This window comes from Dermacentor albipictus, unplaced genomic scaffold (assembly GCF_038994185.2).
Source record: "Dermacentor albipictus isolate Rhodes 1998 colony unplaced genomic scaffold, USDA_Dalb.pri_finalv2 scaffold_14, whole genome shotgun sequence".
Taxonomy (NCBI): Eukaryota; Metazoa; Arthropoda; class Arachnida; order Ixodida; family Ixodidae; genus Dermacentor; species Dermacentor albipictus.
This window is the reverse complement of record NW_027225568.1, coordinates 4,908,579-4,927,833: the sequence shown is the minus strand read 5'-3', so window position 1 is coordinate 4,927,833 and position 19,255 is coordinate 4,908,579. Positions and strand designations below refer to the sequence as shown.

Genomic DNA, 19,255 nt, shown 5'->3' with positions numbered 1-19,255 from the left:
GGTACATTAAAAGAAAGCACGCATCCCTCTCGCTATACGTACAGGCGGCGCTGGTACCCCCGGATATTATCTGCTTGCAAGAGGCGGGAGAGCAACCGAAGCCAATTATGGGGTATAAAATACAGTACGACCCCGGCTACCGTAGGGTAGCCACGCTCGTCCGCAAAGATTTGGCAACAACCCTCACAGTGCTCCCCGGTGAGGAAATCCCACATCTCATCACCACGATATGGCCTGTCAAGAAGAGAAGACCTAAACAAGTCGTATGCAACGTATACAGTCCCCCCCCGCGACAGAAAGGCTGACTTCGCGTCATCGTTCCGGCACCTACAGGGAATGCTGGAGCACCGCGATCGCCTAATTATAACCGGAGATTTCAATGCAAAGAACAACACGTGGGGCTACTCGAAAGCAGACACCAAGGGCGCCAAGCTCATAGAAGCCATAGAGCGCCACGAATACACACTAATTACAGTACCAGGTACGCCTACTCGAATAGGAAACAGTGTCAGCAGGGACACGACTCCTGATCTCACCATCACCAACGATACCGTGGGAACAAGCTGGAGGGTCCTAGACGACTCACTGGGTAGTGATCACTACATTATCGAAATCACCAGCGCCTCGGCCAAGCTACGCCGACCCCTATAGAGAAGGCCAAAATTACAAATTGGCCTAAGTTTAGGGAAAGGCAACAGCTCGATTTAGATACAAGTCTGCCCTTCCCGGAACATCAAGGCCGCTTAACCACGATCAAGGAGTGGGCCCAACGCATCCAAGTACTATATGACGCCAACACTAAAGTGTACCAAACCGATACCGACACGCCGGCAATCGACAACCATCTAATACACTTATGGGAAGCATGCAGAGGCCTAACAAGAAGATGGCGCAAACAGAAGCTAAATCGCAAACTTAGACTTAGGATTTCAAACGGCACTAAACAGGCCAACGATTATGCCCTGAAGGTTCACAGGGACAATTGGCGCACGTTCTGCGATTTGCTTAAAGGCACGCTAAGCTCCAAAAAGACATGTAACATACTCCGCAGCATCATCGATCCTTCAAATACCAAAACAGATACAAACACAACCCTACAAAAACTTGTTGGCGAATATCCGGGAACCGAGGATGAACTCATACAGGAACTCCAGCAAACGTAGACGGGAATCCGGACCGGGCATCCGAAACCATACCCTCAATATCCGTAAGCTCCGAACGATATACTTGATGCACCCATCACGTATGCGGAGATATACGTGGCAGCACAGAGCTTCAAGAAAAACACGGCACCGGGTCCCGACGGGATCACCAATGCCATCTTGAGAAACCTAAGCGATGAAACCCTGCGAGCCTTTACAAAGCAGCTGAACGAAGAAATTCGTTCAGCTGCTTCCGCCGGGCGGAACATTACCCGAGGAATGGACTACAGCTCACATAGTCCTTATGCCCAAACCAGGAAAACCGCGCAGGCTCGATCAATTACGACCGATCTCGCTTACGTCTTGCCTAGGCAAGCTTCTTGAACGAATTGTACTCACTCGAATGGAACAACACATGGCAGAACATGGACTACACCCCAATTGCATGTACGAATTTCGGAAAGGCATGTCAGCACAGGATGTCTTCCTCCTCCTCAAGGAAGAGGTCCTCAACCCACAACTGGGCAGCAACAACAACATACTCCTAGCCCTCGACGTAGAAAAAGCATTTGATAATATAGCACACGAAACCATCCTAGATGGCCTCGCCGCCATAGGATGCGGAGAGCGAGTATACCATTATGTCGTGGCTTTTCTCAGCCACCGCAAAGCTCGCATCGGCATAGCAGGCGTATAATCGGACATATATGATCTACCGCAGAAGGATACTCCGCAAGGGTCAATATTATCTCCTTTCCTCTTCAACATCGGACTTAGAAAACTTGCTTTACAACTGGAAAACATCCCAAAACTCGGATGTGCCTTATATGCCGGCGATATCACTCTATGGACAACCAAGGGTTCATACGGCGACAGAGAAAACACGTTACTCACAGCTATCGGATACATCGAGTCATACCTAACCACAGCAGGAATGAGGTGTGCCCCACACAAGTCGGAGTACCTTCAAGTCCGGCCTAAGCAAACTAAGGAACATCGAGCCCCGCCAATACATATCGAGATTGCCGGGCAACCTATAGCCGCGTTTACATGAATGCGACAGTGTCGCATCGCATCGCATTTCTAGCGCATCACATTCATGTAAACAGCAGTAATGCGCTAGAAAGGCGTATCGCATTAATGCGCCAGGCGAGGGTAGATTTACGGGCGCGAGTCGACTCTCGCGGAGCATGTAAACGCAGGATCGTCGCATTAGGAATGATGGGAAGGAATTGCCAAACAACATGGTGGCGGTCCCGGCTGCCCGCTTCGAAATGAATTTGGCGTTGCTTTTGTAAAATGCACTTCGTTCGCAGCAAATGAATGTGTAAACGGCTTTCGCTTAGTCTCAGGCCGCTTCGACGACAGGGTATTATGGATAACCTTGTGGTGTTTTCGAGATCGCTTCTCGTTTCGAACGAGGCGAAGCCTAATGAAAGAAACATTCTAGATGTCAGCGCTACCTATCGCTATAGTCGGAAAGTAGCCGCAACGACGACTAATGGCCTCCGAGATCCGAAGATCTCGCTGGCCGGCTAAAGCTGCAAAAAACGTGCGCTGCTTCGCGTCCGCTACACTATAGCGTGTAGCGTACGCTATAAGTTGCGTACGCTAAACTAAAACTGTCTATTTCTCGGCACTCAACCACCAACGTGCACTCGGCCCACAACCGGAAACCAGTTGCACCGGAAGTCGGTTGCACTTCACTTATACGACACCATGTGCGCTACGTTTTTGCGAGAGTTAAGGCGCTACATGTAAGCGGCGTCGCATCACCTTTCCCAAATGCGCTTGGAAATGCGATGCGCCACTGTCGCATTCATGTAAACGGGGCTTATAAAGCGCGTCCCGACCGCACGCATACTAGGTATGCACATCCAGGAGAACAACGGCATAAAGCTAGCCTCAGAGAAATTAAATCACGTTATAAGAAGCACCGCATCACTCATCGCCAGAGTAGCGCGCAGCAAAGATGGTTTCACAGAGGACGAAACCTTAAGACTGGTACAAGCCCTCGTCATCAGCCGTGTCACGTACGCGCTACCGTATCAAGTCAAGCGCAAAAGCGAGACAGAACGCATGGACACTCTTATAACAACGGCGTACAAAATGGCCTTACAGCTACCGTCAAGCACAAGCACAAAGAAATTACTAGCGCTAGGCGTATACAACACCTTTGAGGAGCTAACAAGTGCCACGCTCATAGCGCCGAGGGAGCGCCTCAACAAGACTCCACAGGGAAGACACCTTCTTCAACGGCTAGGGTACCCGCTCACACCTCAGCACTGCAAAGAAGAAACACAACTCTTGCCTTAGCACATTAGAGAGAACATTGTAGTAGACCCCATCCCCAAGAACATGCAACCCACTCACAATCAGGAGAGAAGAGCAGTGCGTGCCCGCATGCTGCACAAACGTTGTTTAAGAGACCCGGATACGTACTACACGGACGCTAGCCCGTACCCCTCGTCGCCAAGTTGCGGGCTCAAATACACACTCACCGTTGTCAATCAGGGGAACCTGGTAGCCTCAGCCTCCATCCGCGCCACATGCAGCGCAGCAGCAGAAGCAGCAGCAATCGCTCTCGCACTTCGCGACGCTGAGAGTAAGGGAAGGTCCGCCCGTGTCCTTACTGACTCACAAGCGGCTTGTCGTTTATAGCTGAATGGAACACTCCCTATACAAGCCATTCGAATCCTGGGTCGCACACTACAATGGACCCACGGTATCGTCTGGTGTCCCGGGCACGAAGGCCTGCGGGGCAACGAAGAGGCGGACTGCCAAGCTCGAGGTCTCACTAGCCGAGTGGCAGACCACACCGTTCTTCAGCCCCCGACGGACCGACGAGCGATCCACGAGTTATTAACGACAGGTCAACAAATACTACAGGACCAATGGCTCGGAAGAACGCAATACGCTCCCCCACACAAAGCTCTCAATAAACTCTAGGCAAGGGACTGGCGCCACCTGCAAACTAACACATACCCACACTTGTCTCGTCTAAACGCAATGTACCCAGACAGTTATACGTCCCGAACATGTCCCTGGTGTAGCAACCACACAGCGACACTCGCGCACATAACACACGAATGCACCGACCATCCGGGCAACGCAATTTCACCCCGAGTCACAACACACACACTCACTACGTGGTCTTGGGAGGCGAGACTCTCCGAACTGGACCTGGGAAGCCAACTGGAGACCCTCGACAAGGCCCGGCGAGCCGCGATCGCCACTGGAGCCCTGTCAGAGGGAACCACCCAGGAATAAACCGCTCAACGGTTTCTCCAATAATAAAGTTCTTCCTCCTCCTCCTCCTCGGGAAAGCCAGCCACCGCTTCCGTACTGCCGCATCAATAAGCGCATCAGACATCTCTGACACAGAGGCTCACAGTAGTTTGATGACGTCCAATGTAACGCTTGGCGCCGACGCTTCCCTGAAAACTACCAGTCCCGTAGAAACAGAGGGCGCAGAGGACTTGCTCTTCAATGGTAAATGAAGCCCGCCACGCTGTCTCCACAGACGAGAGTCGTCGCCTAGCTCGTCACACAGCCAGCGCAATGATGTCTTGGACAGGCGAAAACGACGCTGAAACTCCACGCGTTCACGTCCAGACCGTCATACCGACGCTTGCTGCTGCTGGATGCAATAACACAGGCTGCTGGTGCCGCCGCCATGTTCCCGAGTTGAACTCGGAGAGGGTTTCGCGATGTACGAGTTAAGCACGAGTTCGCCTGTCAATCAGAGCCAGAGGTCACGCCCCGCGCGAGACATGTAACTCTTGTGCGTGCGCCCACCACGGTTGGGCCACGCCCAACTTATCTTTCGGCAACAGCGACGCGGTGCCGAGCTGAGAGGCATCAACAATATTCACCACCGACATAAAACACGCACAACGCACTGTCATCGGTGATGTACAGTACTGCGCACTACTATAAAAAACAAAGCGTTGACTGTCGCAGGCCTATGTTTATACCTTCTCGGGCTGAGATGGCCATACAGCATGGTTTCATTTCCTGCATTGTGGCGACGTAGCGCACAGTAAATAATTATCGGCACGTCACTGTAGCTGCTTGCAAGGCGTCGATGCGCCGAGGGTGACGACGATGCTGAGGAGTGCGTATCGCAGCAGTCATTTGAGTTGGCTGCTCTGCATCGGTGATGTATCGGAGCCACAACGTCGTAAACACGATCAGCGTCCAAGAATCGCTCGCTCTTCTAGACCCATGCAATGGCATTTCTTCATCACAAGCACTGAGCACTCAACAGTTCTAATACCTTCCTCAGTTCGAAGTCTTATTTTATAACCGCACACAAGAGCACGCACCTGCCAAAATGCGATTGCTGCGGTGTCGTTACGATATACTTCTGCGATCACTGCTGGCTCCAGCATTAGTAATCCGCAAACACCTTGGTGCGCACAAAACACTCAAATACTGCGTAGATACGCTCAGAGGCACTTCCACTGGGCAAGCGATGACAAGCGATGAATTGTGTCGGTGGGAAGCACGCACTTCTTCGCAGTGCATCGCCGAGGCTTCGCGCACAAGGCTTAACTGGTACATTTTCACTGAACTGCGTCAGTAAGGGCGCTACGGATCGCCATTTTGCAGCGACAGCCGTTGCTCCCGTATTTATGACTAGTATATCGTTTTTAGTTGCTAGAGCGGGGGGCCTCAAAGCGCCTGCGATGAACAGCCGTACCGCGGGGCTGCGTTTCTATTCTCCAAATAGAGAAAGAGTGGCAATCACTGACATTATTGAGAATAGCACTGTAGCGCCCCTAGGCGACTTCTCACTGTATGAACTGCCTCGTGCGTGCAACTTGCTTCAATGTATCCGTTTCTAAGCTTTCGCCTCACTGTCGCCACTCGTGGCAAGAAGTGCAAAATTTAATAATTTGCTCGATCTCCGTTTGTCATCAGAAATTTCTAGCATTCGAAACAAAAAACAGATACTTAAAGAAATAAAAATGTTTGTTATTTTATTTGTTGTATTTTAACGTATTCGTTTGAGCGAAAGCGTAGGTGCAAGAATGCGCCGCATGCACCCTGTTCGCATTCGGTGGAGGATAGGAAGATAGGGCCCGAAAGAGGAGGCACGCCCTTGACGCGCCCGGGAAAGGCGTGGCAAGCGGCTCACGGCAAGTGTGCAGACAGACAGCAGGACAGTCACGGTATTGCTAAGTTGCGATAATTCGTTGAAAACAATACGCGGCGCTGGCGCGTTTCGTTGTGCAGCCGTCTGCGCTTGAAACGTGGAAGCAGCGTGCCGCGCAAGGCGCGCTCATGTTGTCATACGTGGCTTTTTGTCTACATATTTTTTTGCCTGCAGCCTTCGCGCGTTTCACGCTATCTCCGTTCACTGACTGCCGTCGAGCGAACTCGGGTAAAACTCGGGTGAACGAGAAACTCGGCGCATCCTTCATAGCACCTCAGGACGTATAGTTTCGCCGGGAAAATGAAGACAATCCTCGCCTAATTTCCCCAGGGACAACGTGATGGCTAGCCCGAGATAGGCCCATCTTAAAAAAAATTGACAGTCACTTCGGCATACACGAAAGCAGGTGAAGTCAAAAACCTGCGCGCTCAAGAAACAGTCATTAAATTACTTCATATTCTCATTCGAATGCGTTACTTCTTATTACTTCTTTCCTCCCCCCAAAGGTCGTGGGCTCGAGTGGCTTACTTGACACTACCTTCATTAACTGTACTTTAAATACCTTCTGCCCTATTCAACACCGAAGGTCGTGGGTTCAATTATTTTTATTATCTCGATAATAATTAGCAGTGCCTTAATTAACTGCGCCTTAACACCAAAGGTCGCGGTTTATGCTTCCACATTAGCACGAGGGTTCGACTCCCACCGTAGGTCGTGGTTTGAGTGCTTAAACTAACACTGTCTTAATTATCTTTCCTTTGTTTTTTGACATTATGAGCGGCATCGGAGCCAGCTTGGAAAGACGACCAACTCGCGAGCTGTGGCACGAGCGAGTTTCGGCGGGAGGGGAGATCGCATGACTTTCTCTACCGTACGCTGCGTTTTCTAGCGCGCATTTTGAGCCACTTAAGGCTTTCGCCTAGTAGATTTTAGCGGAACCCACCTCATGATGGCGGTCGACGTTAGTGCGATTAGCATTGAATCAGTGTAGCGACATATCGTGTTGCCGCCGCAGAGACGCGTCTGTGCCATTTAGTTGCATCGCTGCGAAGTCCGTGCGTGGCACGTCTTTAAAAATATATTAAGAGAAGATTGTCAGAATATATATGACGCGGGTTTGATTCCGCTCAGCACCGGAGAGATTCTGAATTATTATTTTTTTTCAATTGAAGAGTTGCGCATGACCAGTGGCACATATCAGTGATCCAAGTTGGCGTCAAAGAGGTTCGTTAAAGAGCCGCACATGCCACGTGGGACACACCCAGCAACCCAAGTTGGCGTGTAAGGGCCCAGTCACGTAGGTGCCTCAGCTTCAACCCACAACGGCGCGCGGCCGTGATTTTACCAAACTTTCACTTAATACGGAACATAGTGGTGATGGCGACGCTGTCACATACGACGATGGTGGGGAAATGTGCCTGGAGTGTCCAAAAATTCATATCGCAATAACATATGATCGACACGTTCGACTCCACATAGGGTAAAATCGCCCACAATCGAAAACCCCTAGTACTACACACGCAGGCGATAAATGCTTCTTCTTCCCCATTTTGTCCAGTTCGTCTTGACGTTGAGCATGGCGTTTTCCAGTTCGCCCATTTTAAGCTCGATCTACTTCATGTCTTTGCTCTGGGCGCCCGCCTTTTTTGAGGCCCAAGAAGTCCAGCGCTGTAAAATCTTCCGTTTTCATGCCCAAATGAAGAAATGCGCAGTTCAACGAGCGCGAGTGCTCCTTGACTGGGTCGTCGCTCGGCTCCCAGTAGCCCATCTCCTTGAAGCTCACGTAGCAGCGAGCAAAGTCTGGCTCGTTCTCCGAAGCGCAGTGGTAGAAACCAGCCTCAGCCATCCGCGTTGACGTGCACATGTAGTTGCCGGTTGGTAGCTAGTCCTTGAAACTAGCCAGGCGGTTTTGGACCAGGCAGATGTCTCTGTCCATTCGCGCCAGCAGCACCAAATTCAGGGACAGCTCAGCAGATGGCTTTTAGTCACGGCCACATTAGTGTTGTTATTTGATATTGTATTGTTATTTGTTAAGGTTGCATTTCGGGTGGGTACAGTTAAGCTTTCATTATTCCCTGATAAGTTTCCTATGCTTGCTGCATAATAATACAGCTATTGCCTTGAGCATGCCCTTGCGGCTGTATAACGTAAAACTATTCCAATATGTTTTATTCTAATCTCCTGACGTCAAATTTGCGTAACCGCCGACGCAAGCATCGGGCGGTCACCCGCAGGGTTGTCTGAACACACCAATCAAATGCTCCCCACGTTCATAGGAGGTCACTTTTGTTTGCCTGAAAAAATGAATAACATTGCCTGCACTGAGCGGCTTGTCTCCTCTAACTAGCTCACAAGAGGCGAGGAGCATGCTCAAGTGGCGGGTAGCCAGTGCCGGAGTGATCGGCGGCAGCCATCTTTTATTCCTTTCGGAATGAGGCAGCCTGTGGCTATTCAGAAGAAAATTCAGTTTTGTTCGGCATGTTAATGCATCTTCATCGCGTACACGTCACTTTTACGCGGTAAGTTTTTGCGTAGAACGACAGAAGGCTGAGCTAGTTGGTAAGGATTCATTATGCGAAATAAAATGTGCGATAGTGAATGCGCGATATTGTACAGGCATAAGAATGAAGATACGCGTCTTATGGTAGAGGCATGGCATATCTATCATGGTGGAAGTGCGTGCGTGAGTCAGCCTTCGATTACTTTACATAAGGAAGAGATTAAGTGCCCTAACAGTTATCTCTCACGTAGACCAGCACGTGTACCCGATCGACACGTGGTGTTACCATTCCTGAGCGTGCGCAGATGAGTTTTGTGTCTTCTTTCATTTTTCGCCTCAGTGCTCCCTTCAGTTGATAGTCGGCGTTCGTGTTGTCCACTTTTTTACTCTTCTGTCCTGTCTGCACGCCTCACTTCTATTTTGAAAATGAAGTTTTTGTGGTTTTATGACGTCGCGTGAGAGACAGGTGAAGTGGGTGCAGCCCGAAAACTTTTGACCATTAGCCGAGGGCTAATGGCGCAAATGCATCGAATGAGAAATAAATATTTCTTTTTCTTCGGTCAAATTGTGCATAATCAGTGCGCACACGTGATATCAGATGGGGAGCTAACGCGGTTTTCGTGACGTCGCGTGAGAGACAAGTGAAGTGGGGTTGGTCCAGAAAAGTATTTGACTAATCGTGTAGGGCTGATTGCAGAATTGTAATATAAATGTTTGCAGTAGTTTTACGTTATAGCGCCCTTGGTCTGCCTGAAGACGTGTACCATGTCGTAGTCGTACTTGTCTGGGGCGTTGGTTCGAAGGATATGGGCCTTTGTTCATTGATGTGCCAGGCATAAAAGAGAGGAGCGCGCCGGCTGGGAAGAAATTGGGGGGGGGGGCTGAAGCCTGGTGAGCCCCCCCCCCAGGCTACGCCAGTGATACCTAGTCATACCATATTGTCTGAACATATACTGACACGTGCGCGGGAGTCGCGGCGGCACCGCTAGTAGGCGCGGCGTGTCTAGAGAGAAGCTCGGGAATGGAACCAGGCTGCATGCACGCTTCATACATGACGCGTCTCTGTGGAGGCGATATGCTGTGTCGCTGCAGTGCTTCAATGCCACTTGTATTAACGTCGACCTTTATCGTGCGATGGTTCCTGTTGGATTTTTTAAAGAGTGTGGCCCATACCCATTCGGCGGGATTGACCAATAATGGGCACAACCCAATGGCACATACCCAATTGCACATACCCGGTGCTCCAAGTTTTTGTCTATTCGTCCACAGACTGAGTGGCGCTTACCAGTAGCCCATGTGGTATATTCGGGCACAGACCCAGTGGTGAATAACCTATGGCCCAAGATGTGGCGCGAAAAAAGGTTAGATACACTCATAGTGCAAAGCAAGTTCCCAAAGAATGCTAATCGCATTAATAAGACCGGACGCATGTTGCGATCATTGCAGCATACCACGCCCGCTGGATCAAAGTACGCTTTGGTCTCGAGGCTGTGATAGCACATCCTTGTACCGGAGCCATCACCATCAACTGCTCTGTAATGTACATTGACATTTCTATAAATAGCCGACAGAGAAAGCGAGTAGAGTGATTCCATTCGACAACCGCTTACTCTGCTGCTATCGTGCTCCTGCCAATTAACTGCGTATTTTGTTTGTTTCAGTACAAGGTCGCCCAATAAAAGCTTAATTCTCAAAGTCATTTCTTGCGCTAGTGTTTTCGCACCCCCCACTGAACCATGATAATTCGAACTATATGGTCAGGGCCTTTCCTTGTCGGTTGTATAACATGACGTCCTCCTGTATATCTAAGCACCTTGAGTGCTACGCGAATGAATGAATGTTTCTTTGGGCTCGTCCTGTTGAAAAATGTATCGAACCAATTCTTCATCTGCGAATTATTGTTTTCTTCCGTACGTTTTCCGTTTACAGCTTATTGCTAGTAGTAGTGTACTTGGGAAGATGTAGCGCTTCAAGGATATCCGTTACAACCTCTCCTTCTAGCCGCCAACAAGGCACTACAGTGTTTGGAAGCGAGACGTAAAACGTGCCATAAGCACAATTATATGCTGACACCGTATTTCGCCAGAACTAATCCATCTAACTATTCATGTTTCCCACGAACACTTGAGAACTGAGCGTTGAGGATTTTCCAAAAAGCACTGCAGGACTTGTTATGCTGTTAATAAATGTTGCTGTATGAATTAGTAATACGAAAGTATTTGTACAGCCTTTCCACCTTTCATCTTTCTATCCTTGTAATCATTGCATTTAAAGTTACCTTTGGTTTGCCTTCCTGCTTGGAATTTGTAAAGCCTGGAGTATTCTGCAAATAAAAAAAAAGTTTGCTGCAGGTGGTCGTTATTTTGGTTTTTGTTAGAAAGCACGTTACTGTACTCTTACCATGCTTCTTTCGCCTTTTAAACAGACCACCGGAGCCGTGTGTGGATGAGGCCTGCGTGGAGTACTGCATGATAGGGCTAGGAGGGCCCGAATTCAATGTCACTGGCAAATGCGTGAAGAACGAGACGGGTGCGCAGTTCTGCAGCTGCAGGCGCCGCACATGTGAGTGCTACGCTTTGTCCTTGTTGCGTTCGATATTATGCCTTTCTAGATCCCGTATGGCATGCTTCTGAGCGTATCGTACACGCAAAATTGTATACTCGACGAATTATAAGGAATGCTCAGTCTAGTGCGTGTATACTGGATGTGAGAATACGGCAACAATAAAAGACAAAAAAGAAAGGTCAACATATCGCTGCTTTTCCCAGTTGTTTATCCCCTGACAGCGTCAACAAATATAGAGCATGTACGCATATACATGGAGATGACGCAGTTGCTTCTTTTTTCTTTAGGCGTATATAACCATGGCATGGCGCAGCCGCTTGTTGTTGTTGTTGTTGTGGTTGTCGTTTAATTTCTGTCTGGTGTGTAGCAACGAAGGGCTTCTTGTGAATTCGCCTTCAAGGCTGTTGCTTATTCAAACGGCCACCGTTCAACCAATGAGCCGTATTCATTTTTTTTTGCTGTTTCCCTCCAAAATTCGTTATTTCGCAAGAAACGTACGAAGGCACGGGATGACACGTTCTCGAAAATAAGCTGAACTTGAGCGATGGTTTGGTGCCGTACGGTCGTCGTTCGCTGTTTCCCGTGAATGATGCTACCGCTATGGATGATGCGGAGGAACTGGAGGAAGCTGCGTCCGAAGCCGCGTCCGAAGCCAATTTACTCATTCTGTGACTGCTACAACGGCTACTTATTTTAGTTTTTGCTTATGATCGCTCTATATAATTTTATCGCTATCGTTATCGCTATCTGCGATAACGCGCTTCTTTTATCCGAATCTCGGTGAAAGTTGTCGCAAGCAGAGGTGGGCAAATGCCCTCATTTTCGGTTTTATTCCCTTGCCATCAAATTTGCCTGCCCTCCATCGCCCTCATCCTCACGTTGAAAAGGCTACCACCTTTCTCTTACCTTCGGTTTGGCACAATTTCAAATCAACTACTTCCTCGTCCAGTGAACTCAGTTTTAAAATATGATTTCCTCCCATGCAATTTCAATTCAGGAAGCGTTCCGGTTTGCTTTAATTATAGGGGCAATTGGCAAAGCTAGTGATTTAGCCGTCAGCAACGCTCACGAAGCAGCCGCCGCATTGCCGCATTTTTCTTCTTTCATGGCTAGCATAAAGTGCACTTTTTAATGCAGAAGCGAAACAGTAAAACAAGAAAAGCCATAAACGTTGTTATCATCAACACGCGCTAAAAATTTGAATCGAGCACTCGTCCAGTCCTAAGTGTGCTTGTTAAAAACATGAAGCTTCACAATACATTTTGCATGATGTATCCAAAAAAATTGCTGGAGCGTAAATGTATTCTATGCGGAGTTGCCCACATATTCCTAATTAATCGTTAGTGACCGACAGACAGACAACGAACTTTATTTAATCCCGAGGAGCTACTGTCAGGACCTCCTAATGGGAGGCCATTGTAGCCGCTGGCCGCGCCCACGTAAAGGACAGAACGCCGTGACGCTCCGCTCTTTCCTGGGCCCTCTGGATAGCCTGGGCTTGCTTACGGAGTACCGTGCTTCTGATGGCCTCCTCCCATTCGGCTTCGCTGGAGAGGAAGTCGTTAGGCAACGCGGGACATCGCCAGAGCATGTGAGCCATTGAGCAAAAGGTTTCAGTGCAGTTGGGACAACTAGGGTCCACATCCGAGTACACCCTACTGAGGAATCCCCGCGACGGGAAAGATACCGTCTGCAGCATTCGAAGTGTAGCTGACTGACCTCTACTGAGCTTCGGGTGACGCAGAGTATAAATTCTCCGACCAAGTTGGTAATGTTTAGTAATTTCATTAAATGTGAGGAGTGGATCGTTCAGCTGAGTCCCTTCCTGCCCCTCCGGAGCCTCCAGACCGTCGCGGCGTGTGAGTTCTCGCGCACGGTCGTGGGCAAGCTCGTTGAGGTTTGGGAAGCCCTCGAGAACGTTCGTCCCCATGTCTGCGTGGAACCACGGGATATAATGAAAACCGGGGCAAGCCCTTTTCTCTAACATAGAGGCCGCTTCTCGTGCGAGGTTACCCGACTCGAAAGCTCTGATTGCGTCTCTCGAGTCGGAGTAAATGTAGGAACGCTCTGGGTCACACAAGGCCAGCGCAACCGCCATTTGCTCTGCTATACTCGCGGTGGCCGCTCTGACCGAGGCCGAGGAAATCGTTAGTGACGTGTTCTTTTATACGAAACGTTTCCTCCTAATTACTGCGATTTAAAAAAGGAGAGCTATTCGACTTCTTAATTAACTACTAAATCAACTATCCCTTAATAAAATCAGCTGCACTGTTGTGCGTATTCGAGAGAATCCCAAAACAGCACGACGTTTTAGAGGCTAAGATGAAACACTTAAGTGTCATGTTTACTGCAATTAAAGTCTCTCGACCACCTTTTCTATGCACCAGCCGATGCAGGCTGTATAGGCTCGTGTAAGGGCCGCATTTTTTTCCCACAATTTTGACAAAATGCGACCCTTCCACGGGACCGAACCTATTGGTCAAAATGTTGTCGGTGCAGCAGCTGATTCCTGCACACCCTGGATCTTATGCATGCCCAGGCTCTAGCCATTGTTACGCCTCAATGCGGCGATGACAATTGCTTGTACGTTTTTCACGAGACAGTTCTTTCATCAGCGAGCCCTCAGATGATGCAGGGGCCCGACATAGGCTGTGACGCGCAAACAAAAAAGCTCACTTCGAGATGACAACTACAGCGAAGATACCGCCAGGTGACAACTACCTGAAGCTGACCATGACAAGCTGAACTAATTGATGAAAGGGGTCAACATCGAAGGCTACCTAGGGAACAGCATCGACCACAGATTCTCAATTACCACGAAGTTGCGCCATATACGGGCGCGAAGGTGTGACATAGGAGGCGGAGCCGGCGGAGGGTGAAACGTCCTGGGACGTCCTGGTGCAGTGCTACTTTGCTACTTTGCATCGGGTCCTAATATAAAGAAGTGTGTTGTCTATGGCATTGACCCAGAAGACACCCGTGGGATAATATGTCGTGAATTGACCTCCACGACACACAGGGTGCTCGCAGCTAGATTCATGGGCAAAAGTCGGACATGCTTAGTGACGGTACAGGGCCCTCAATGTATCCCAGAACGGTTTTATTACTATGGTTGCATATTGCGACCTAAACCCTACCTCCCTCGAGCAATATTCTGCTACCGCTGCTTTCAACGTGGACACATGCAGGCATTTTGCCCACAGCGTACTATTGATCCAGAAAAGCTCACACCAGAAGGCCAACCACGATATCGATGTGGCTTATGTAAATCTGATGAGCATGATATGACAAGCACAAATTGTCCGACTAAACAGAAGGCCAGAATACGGATACGAAAGGCTATACCAAAAACGACCATAGTAACAATACACAATCGTTATGAGGTTCTTGCAGAAGAGCCAGAGATGCTCTTGGCAGAAGAAAAAGCCCCAGAAACACAACTGTATTCTTTTGTTCTTAAACGTGGCAAGCAGTCGCAGACAAAGAAACAGAAATTACCGGAACCTCTGCATCAGTCAGATGATGACCATGATGACATTGACGCTCGTATAGACGCACTGGCCAGAGAGATTGAGCGACTACGCAAACACAAAGAATTGGTGATTCTGCGTCGTCAGAAAATAGGACCGACACGTGACGCACCAACCACTGCGAATGCCACCGTTACGCCTGGATCCCGTCCGGCACCACAGGTCAACCAAGCTGTTTGGACAGCAGTTTTAGATCAACTTGCTCAACTAACGTTGCTCATTCAGAATTGCCTGCATCATGGCTAATTCTCTGCAGCAGCTGTCACAGGATGGAATTCTACAGTGGAATTGTCGGGGCCTAAGCTCCAAGTTAGGAGAAATTAAAACCAAGCTTCAATACAATAAGCTACATGTATGGGCACTGCTTATTCAAGAGCATAATAAGCTATGCTCCCTATCCAATTTTAATGGGTATCACAACCCATCTATTAGAGATAGACGTGCTACTACAATGGCTTCAGCTCCGGGAAAAGGTGCAGTTTATATATCATCGCATATTGCTCACACAGTGATTGACCTGGAGCCATGGTGCAGTGGTAATCAAGAAGTTGTCGGGGTCCTGACACGACCAGTGAAGACTACTGTCATTCTAGTGTCATTCTATGCCAGACCGCAGCGCACACGTTTGAACTTAGGGTGGATAGCCCATCTCCGGTCTACGTACCCGGGAATTCCTATTCTCGTGGGTGGAGACTTCATTGCCCCACATACAGAATGGGGGTACAAGTACAACACCCGAAGAGGATACCAAGTTAAAAACATCATGAGCGATGCCACTTTTACACTGCTGAACCATCACGCTGTCGCTACCTGTGCTGTACTCGCAGTATCTAGAACAAACGCTCCAGACCTCACGTGGTGGTTGGGTCCTGGAATGCCGCAGTGGCGGGTGGAACCAGATACATGGGGCAGTGATCATATGCCAATAATGATTGGTTTGCACAGAACGTGCATAAAGAAAATTCGACGACGAGTAACAGTAACGCATTGGGATAAGTTTCCGGAATCATCGATTGATAAAGTGCCCTCAGAGCCCTCAGAAATTCTTCCCGCTTTGCAAGAACTGCTACGGAGGAACACCAGTGTAACCACAGTTGACGAGGAGCAACCCACCCCAACCGGACCTCACCCTTTTGCAACTTTGGGCAAATCGACGTCAGGCAGAATTGTATGCGTCGAGGAATCCCGATGCACCAGGTAGCCGTGCACGTGCTAACCATATAGCGGCGAAGGCGCGTCAGCACGAAAAGCAACTTTCTCGACGACGATGGTATGAGTGGTGCGAGAATCTTGGATCGGGAATTGGAAACAGAGCACTTTGGCGTACGTTCCGGTCAATGGAACGCGGTCATAAGCAACCTGACCCTGCAGCGAGCGTTAGGTTAGCGATGCAGAGTTCGCCACATCAATTTGCAGAACACGCTGCTAGAGCGTTTTTACCGAAATACGATCAAGCGTCACCTATAAGCTGCCCCGAAATTGATCAGTCTGACACAACCTCCAAATCCGAAATATCCAGCCCTTTCAGCATGGCCGAACTAATAGCGGCGATTGAAACTTCGAAGCAACGAACAACACTTGGACCCAATGGTATTCCTTTTGAGGTTTTCAAGAACATGGAAGGAACAGCTCCCGACGCACTTCTTCAGGCTATTAATAAAGTATGGGAGACTGGAAACGTTCCACCTGATTGGAAGCATTCAATTGTTGTCGCGATTCCGAAACCAGGAAAGTCTCCAAATAGCCTGCAGTCTTTACGCCCAATTTCACTAACCTCAACTGTCTGCAAACTCGCTGAAAAGATGCTGGCCACACGAGTTTCCTGGTGGCTTGAACGGCACGATAAATATCATCCTGCTCAAATTGGATTCCGTTCTTACATGGGAACTGAAGACGGACTTCCTATGTTATCAAACGATGTTTTACAGGTTTCTCCACACAGTCACGCTGTGCGCACGGTAGTAGCAACAGACATAACGAAAGCTTATGACAATATAGACCATGAAATCATTATATCCAACCTCCTCGACATGGGACTTCCACCGCGGGTGATAAGATTCATCTACTCATTCCTTGAGAATCGCACATTTGCGATTAGAGTAGATGGAAGGCAAGAAAGATACTTCACATCGAACAGAGGAGTCCCACAAGGTTCGGTTCTGGCTCCTCTTCTCTTCAACGTTGCTCTAATACCTCTAGCCTGGCAACTACATCGGATTCCAGATGTGAGGTTCTTAATCTATGCGGATGACGTCACTTTGTGGTCTGTGCATAAAGATATATCTAGACAAACTCAACAGCTTCAAGAAGCCCTTGATGTGCTGAACAACTGCGCTCGGAAAGCAGGATTGGACATTTCCGCCCAAAAATCAAGCCATGTTGTGGTGGCCAACAAGAAAGGACGCACAAGAATCACGCAGCACCCCTTTACATTTAGACTCGGCGCAGTTGCAATCCCTGAGGCTTCTGAGGTCCGCATGCTGGGTCTCGATATTCACCGATCCGGCAGTGGTGCACACTGGCTCCGTAAAACCAGACAGAGTTCGACAAAAACACTTCATCTTATTCGTCGCATTGCAGCAAAAGCAGCTGGAGCTCGTACTGACGTAGCTCGACGGTTGCTGTGTGCAGTCTTGCAGCCACAAATTTTATATCAAGCACAATTTCAACGGCTGACTCTGGAACAGCTGGCACAGTTGGAGACTATTAATCGCGATGCTATGCGCACAATCACAGCACTGCCCCGCATCACTCCGATACCAACCTTACAGGAACATGCCCAGCTCAACAGAATGGCAGAGCTAATTTTGCAATGTGAGAAAGCACGTGAAATAAAAAAGCAACTTATTCCGGCTGTCGCTGCGTTGCATGCTCATTTTCACCGCGGCTCTCGGATTGACAATCAGCCCTATCCAATGCCTCCCTGGGAATTCACCAGCATCACAACTAATAAGCCAACGAAGTTACGGCGCAGCGATACAACAGGTATTATTGACGAACACAACATCGTCGATGCATCATGCGTTAGCACCTGCAAAGTGTATACGGATGCTGCCATTCTCCCAGACGGCGGAAGGACATCATTCCTGAGTACTACGCATAATTTCATCCGCGGCCACCAGCGCTATTTATCTACGGAAGCCAGCGCTCTAGTAATGGAACTTCAAGCCATCCACGACGCTGTGCAAGATGCGACATCTAAGCTGCCTACCATCAAGCAACTAGATATCTTCACTGATTCTTTTGCGGCTATTCAGCAACTCAAGAAGGTTGATAAGGCGATGCAAATCTGCGAGAGAATACACACTATGAATAGTAAGACAGCTACTTGCGTCAAGGTACACTGGATTCAAGGCCATTCAGCGAACCCTCACAACATTGCTGCTGACCAGCAGGCACACTGCCCTCCTAATCCTGATCCTCCACCCATTCCCCTCCCACCCCAACCCCGTAACTCGTTGCGAGCCCGTAAAAATGTTCTCCGGTAGGACACACGCGCTCTTATCCCACCGTGTGTCTGCTCCCTCCCCCTTCACCTTACTAGGGCGGAGGAAGTTGTGCTTAGGAGGCTTCGGGCCGGGGTGGCCCTTACACCGGCTGTTGTCTCAAGGTGGAACTGGTCGCATTTACCACTGGGTGCTACGTGTCCATACTGCTCCGTTCCTGTGGTGGAATCAGATGCATACCACCTAATATGGACATGTACGGGTTTACAATCGGAACGCTCGCGTCTCCTACTGCAAGCCGGCCTCCGCTACAGTGTGACAACCAGCTATGACCGCTGGATACATGACAACAGATTCCACAAAACACTGCTTCAATTCATACACAACACAGGCCTCACAGCACACATATAATACACATACACGCTCCAAGAATTATGCCTTAAGGGCAAGCCTTTATCGCAATAAAAAAATTTAAAAAAACGTCCTGGGAGGGATATATATTGCGAGCGGTTCAACGATTATAGTTGGTCGAGATGGTCTTCAGGTTTCATAGCCTAGTCTCCTAGGGAATACGACTGATTTAAAAGCGGAGATCTTTGGTGCAGTGTAAGGTACGCTGACGTGTCCTGATGTGAGCTCAGACGATTAATATGCTGTAATATGGAGTGGGCTTCCGAATCTGGACCCAGTGGAATATGCGAAAATTCACCGCCCAAGCAACTCCGTACAGATGGTTAACTAGCGAAGCTCAGACTTGCGGCCCCGGTGTTTATCACTGGGTTAATCACGACGGTTCAATAAACGATGGCTTGGTAGGCTGCCGGATCCTCGGTACGCAGTTACTGTTGCGCTCAGCAGCACGACCCTGCTCCTATGCCCTGGCTGCAGCGTAGCCACGGCGTAGATAAGCT

The 19,255-nt window shown here is 49.1% G+C and overlaps 1 protein-coding gene and 1 long non-coding RNA gene across 5 annotated transcripts in view; one reads left to right on the top strand and one right to left on the bottom strand.

The window, feature by feature from the left end:
* LOC139051747 (uncharacterized) overlaps window positions 1-19,255 on the bottom strand; it is a 193,317-nt gene that overhangs the window by 21,920 nt on the left and 152,142 nt on the right. The window lies entirely within an intron of this gene.
* The window catches only part of LOC139051745 (uncharacterized), a 185,912-nt gene that overhangs the window by 17,974 nt on the left and 148,683 nt on the right, over window positions 1-19,255 (top strand). For all 4 annotated transcript variants that reach the window (XM_070528744.1, XM_070528741.1, XM_070528742.1 and 1 more), the window contains exon 2: window positions 11,229-11,365. In XM_070528744.1, coding sequence (XP_070384845.1) covers window positions 11,229-11,365 — 137 coding nt within the window. The remainder of the gene's footprint in view (window positions 1-11,228; window positions 11,366-19,255) is intronic.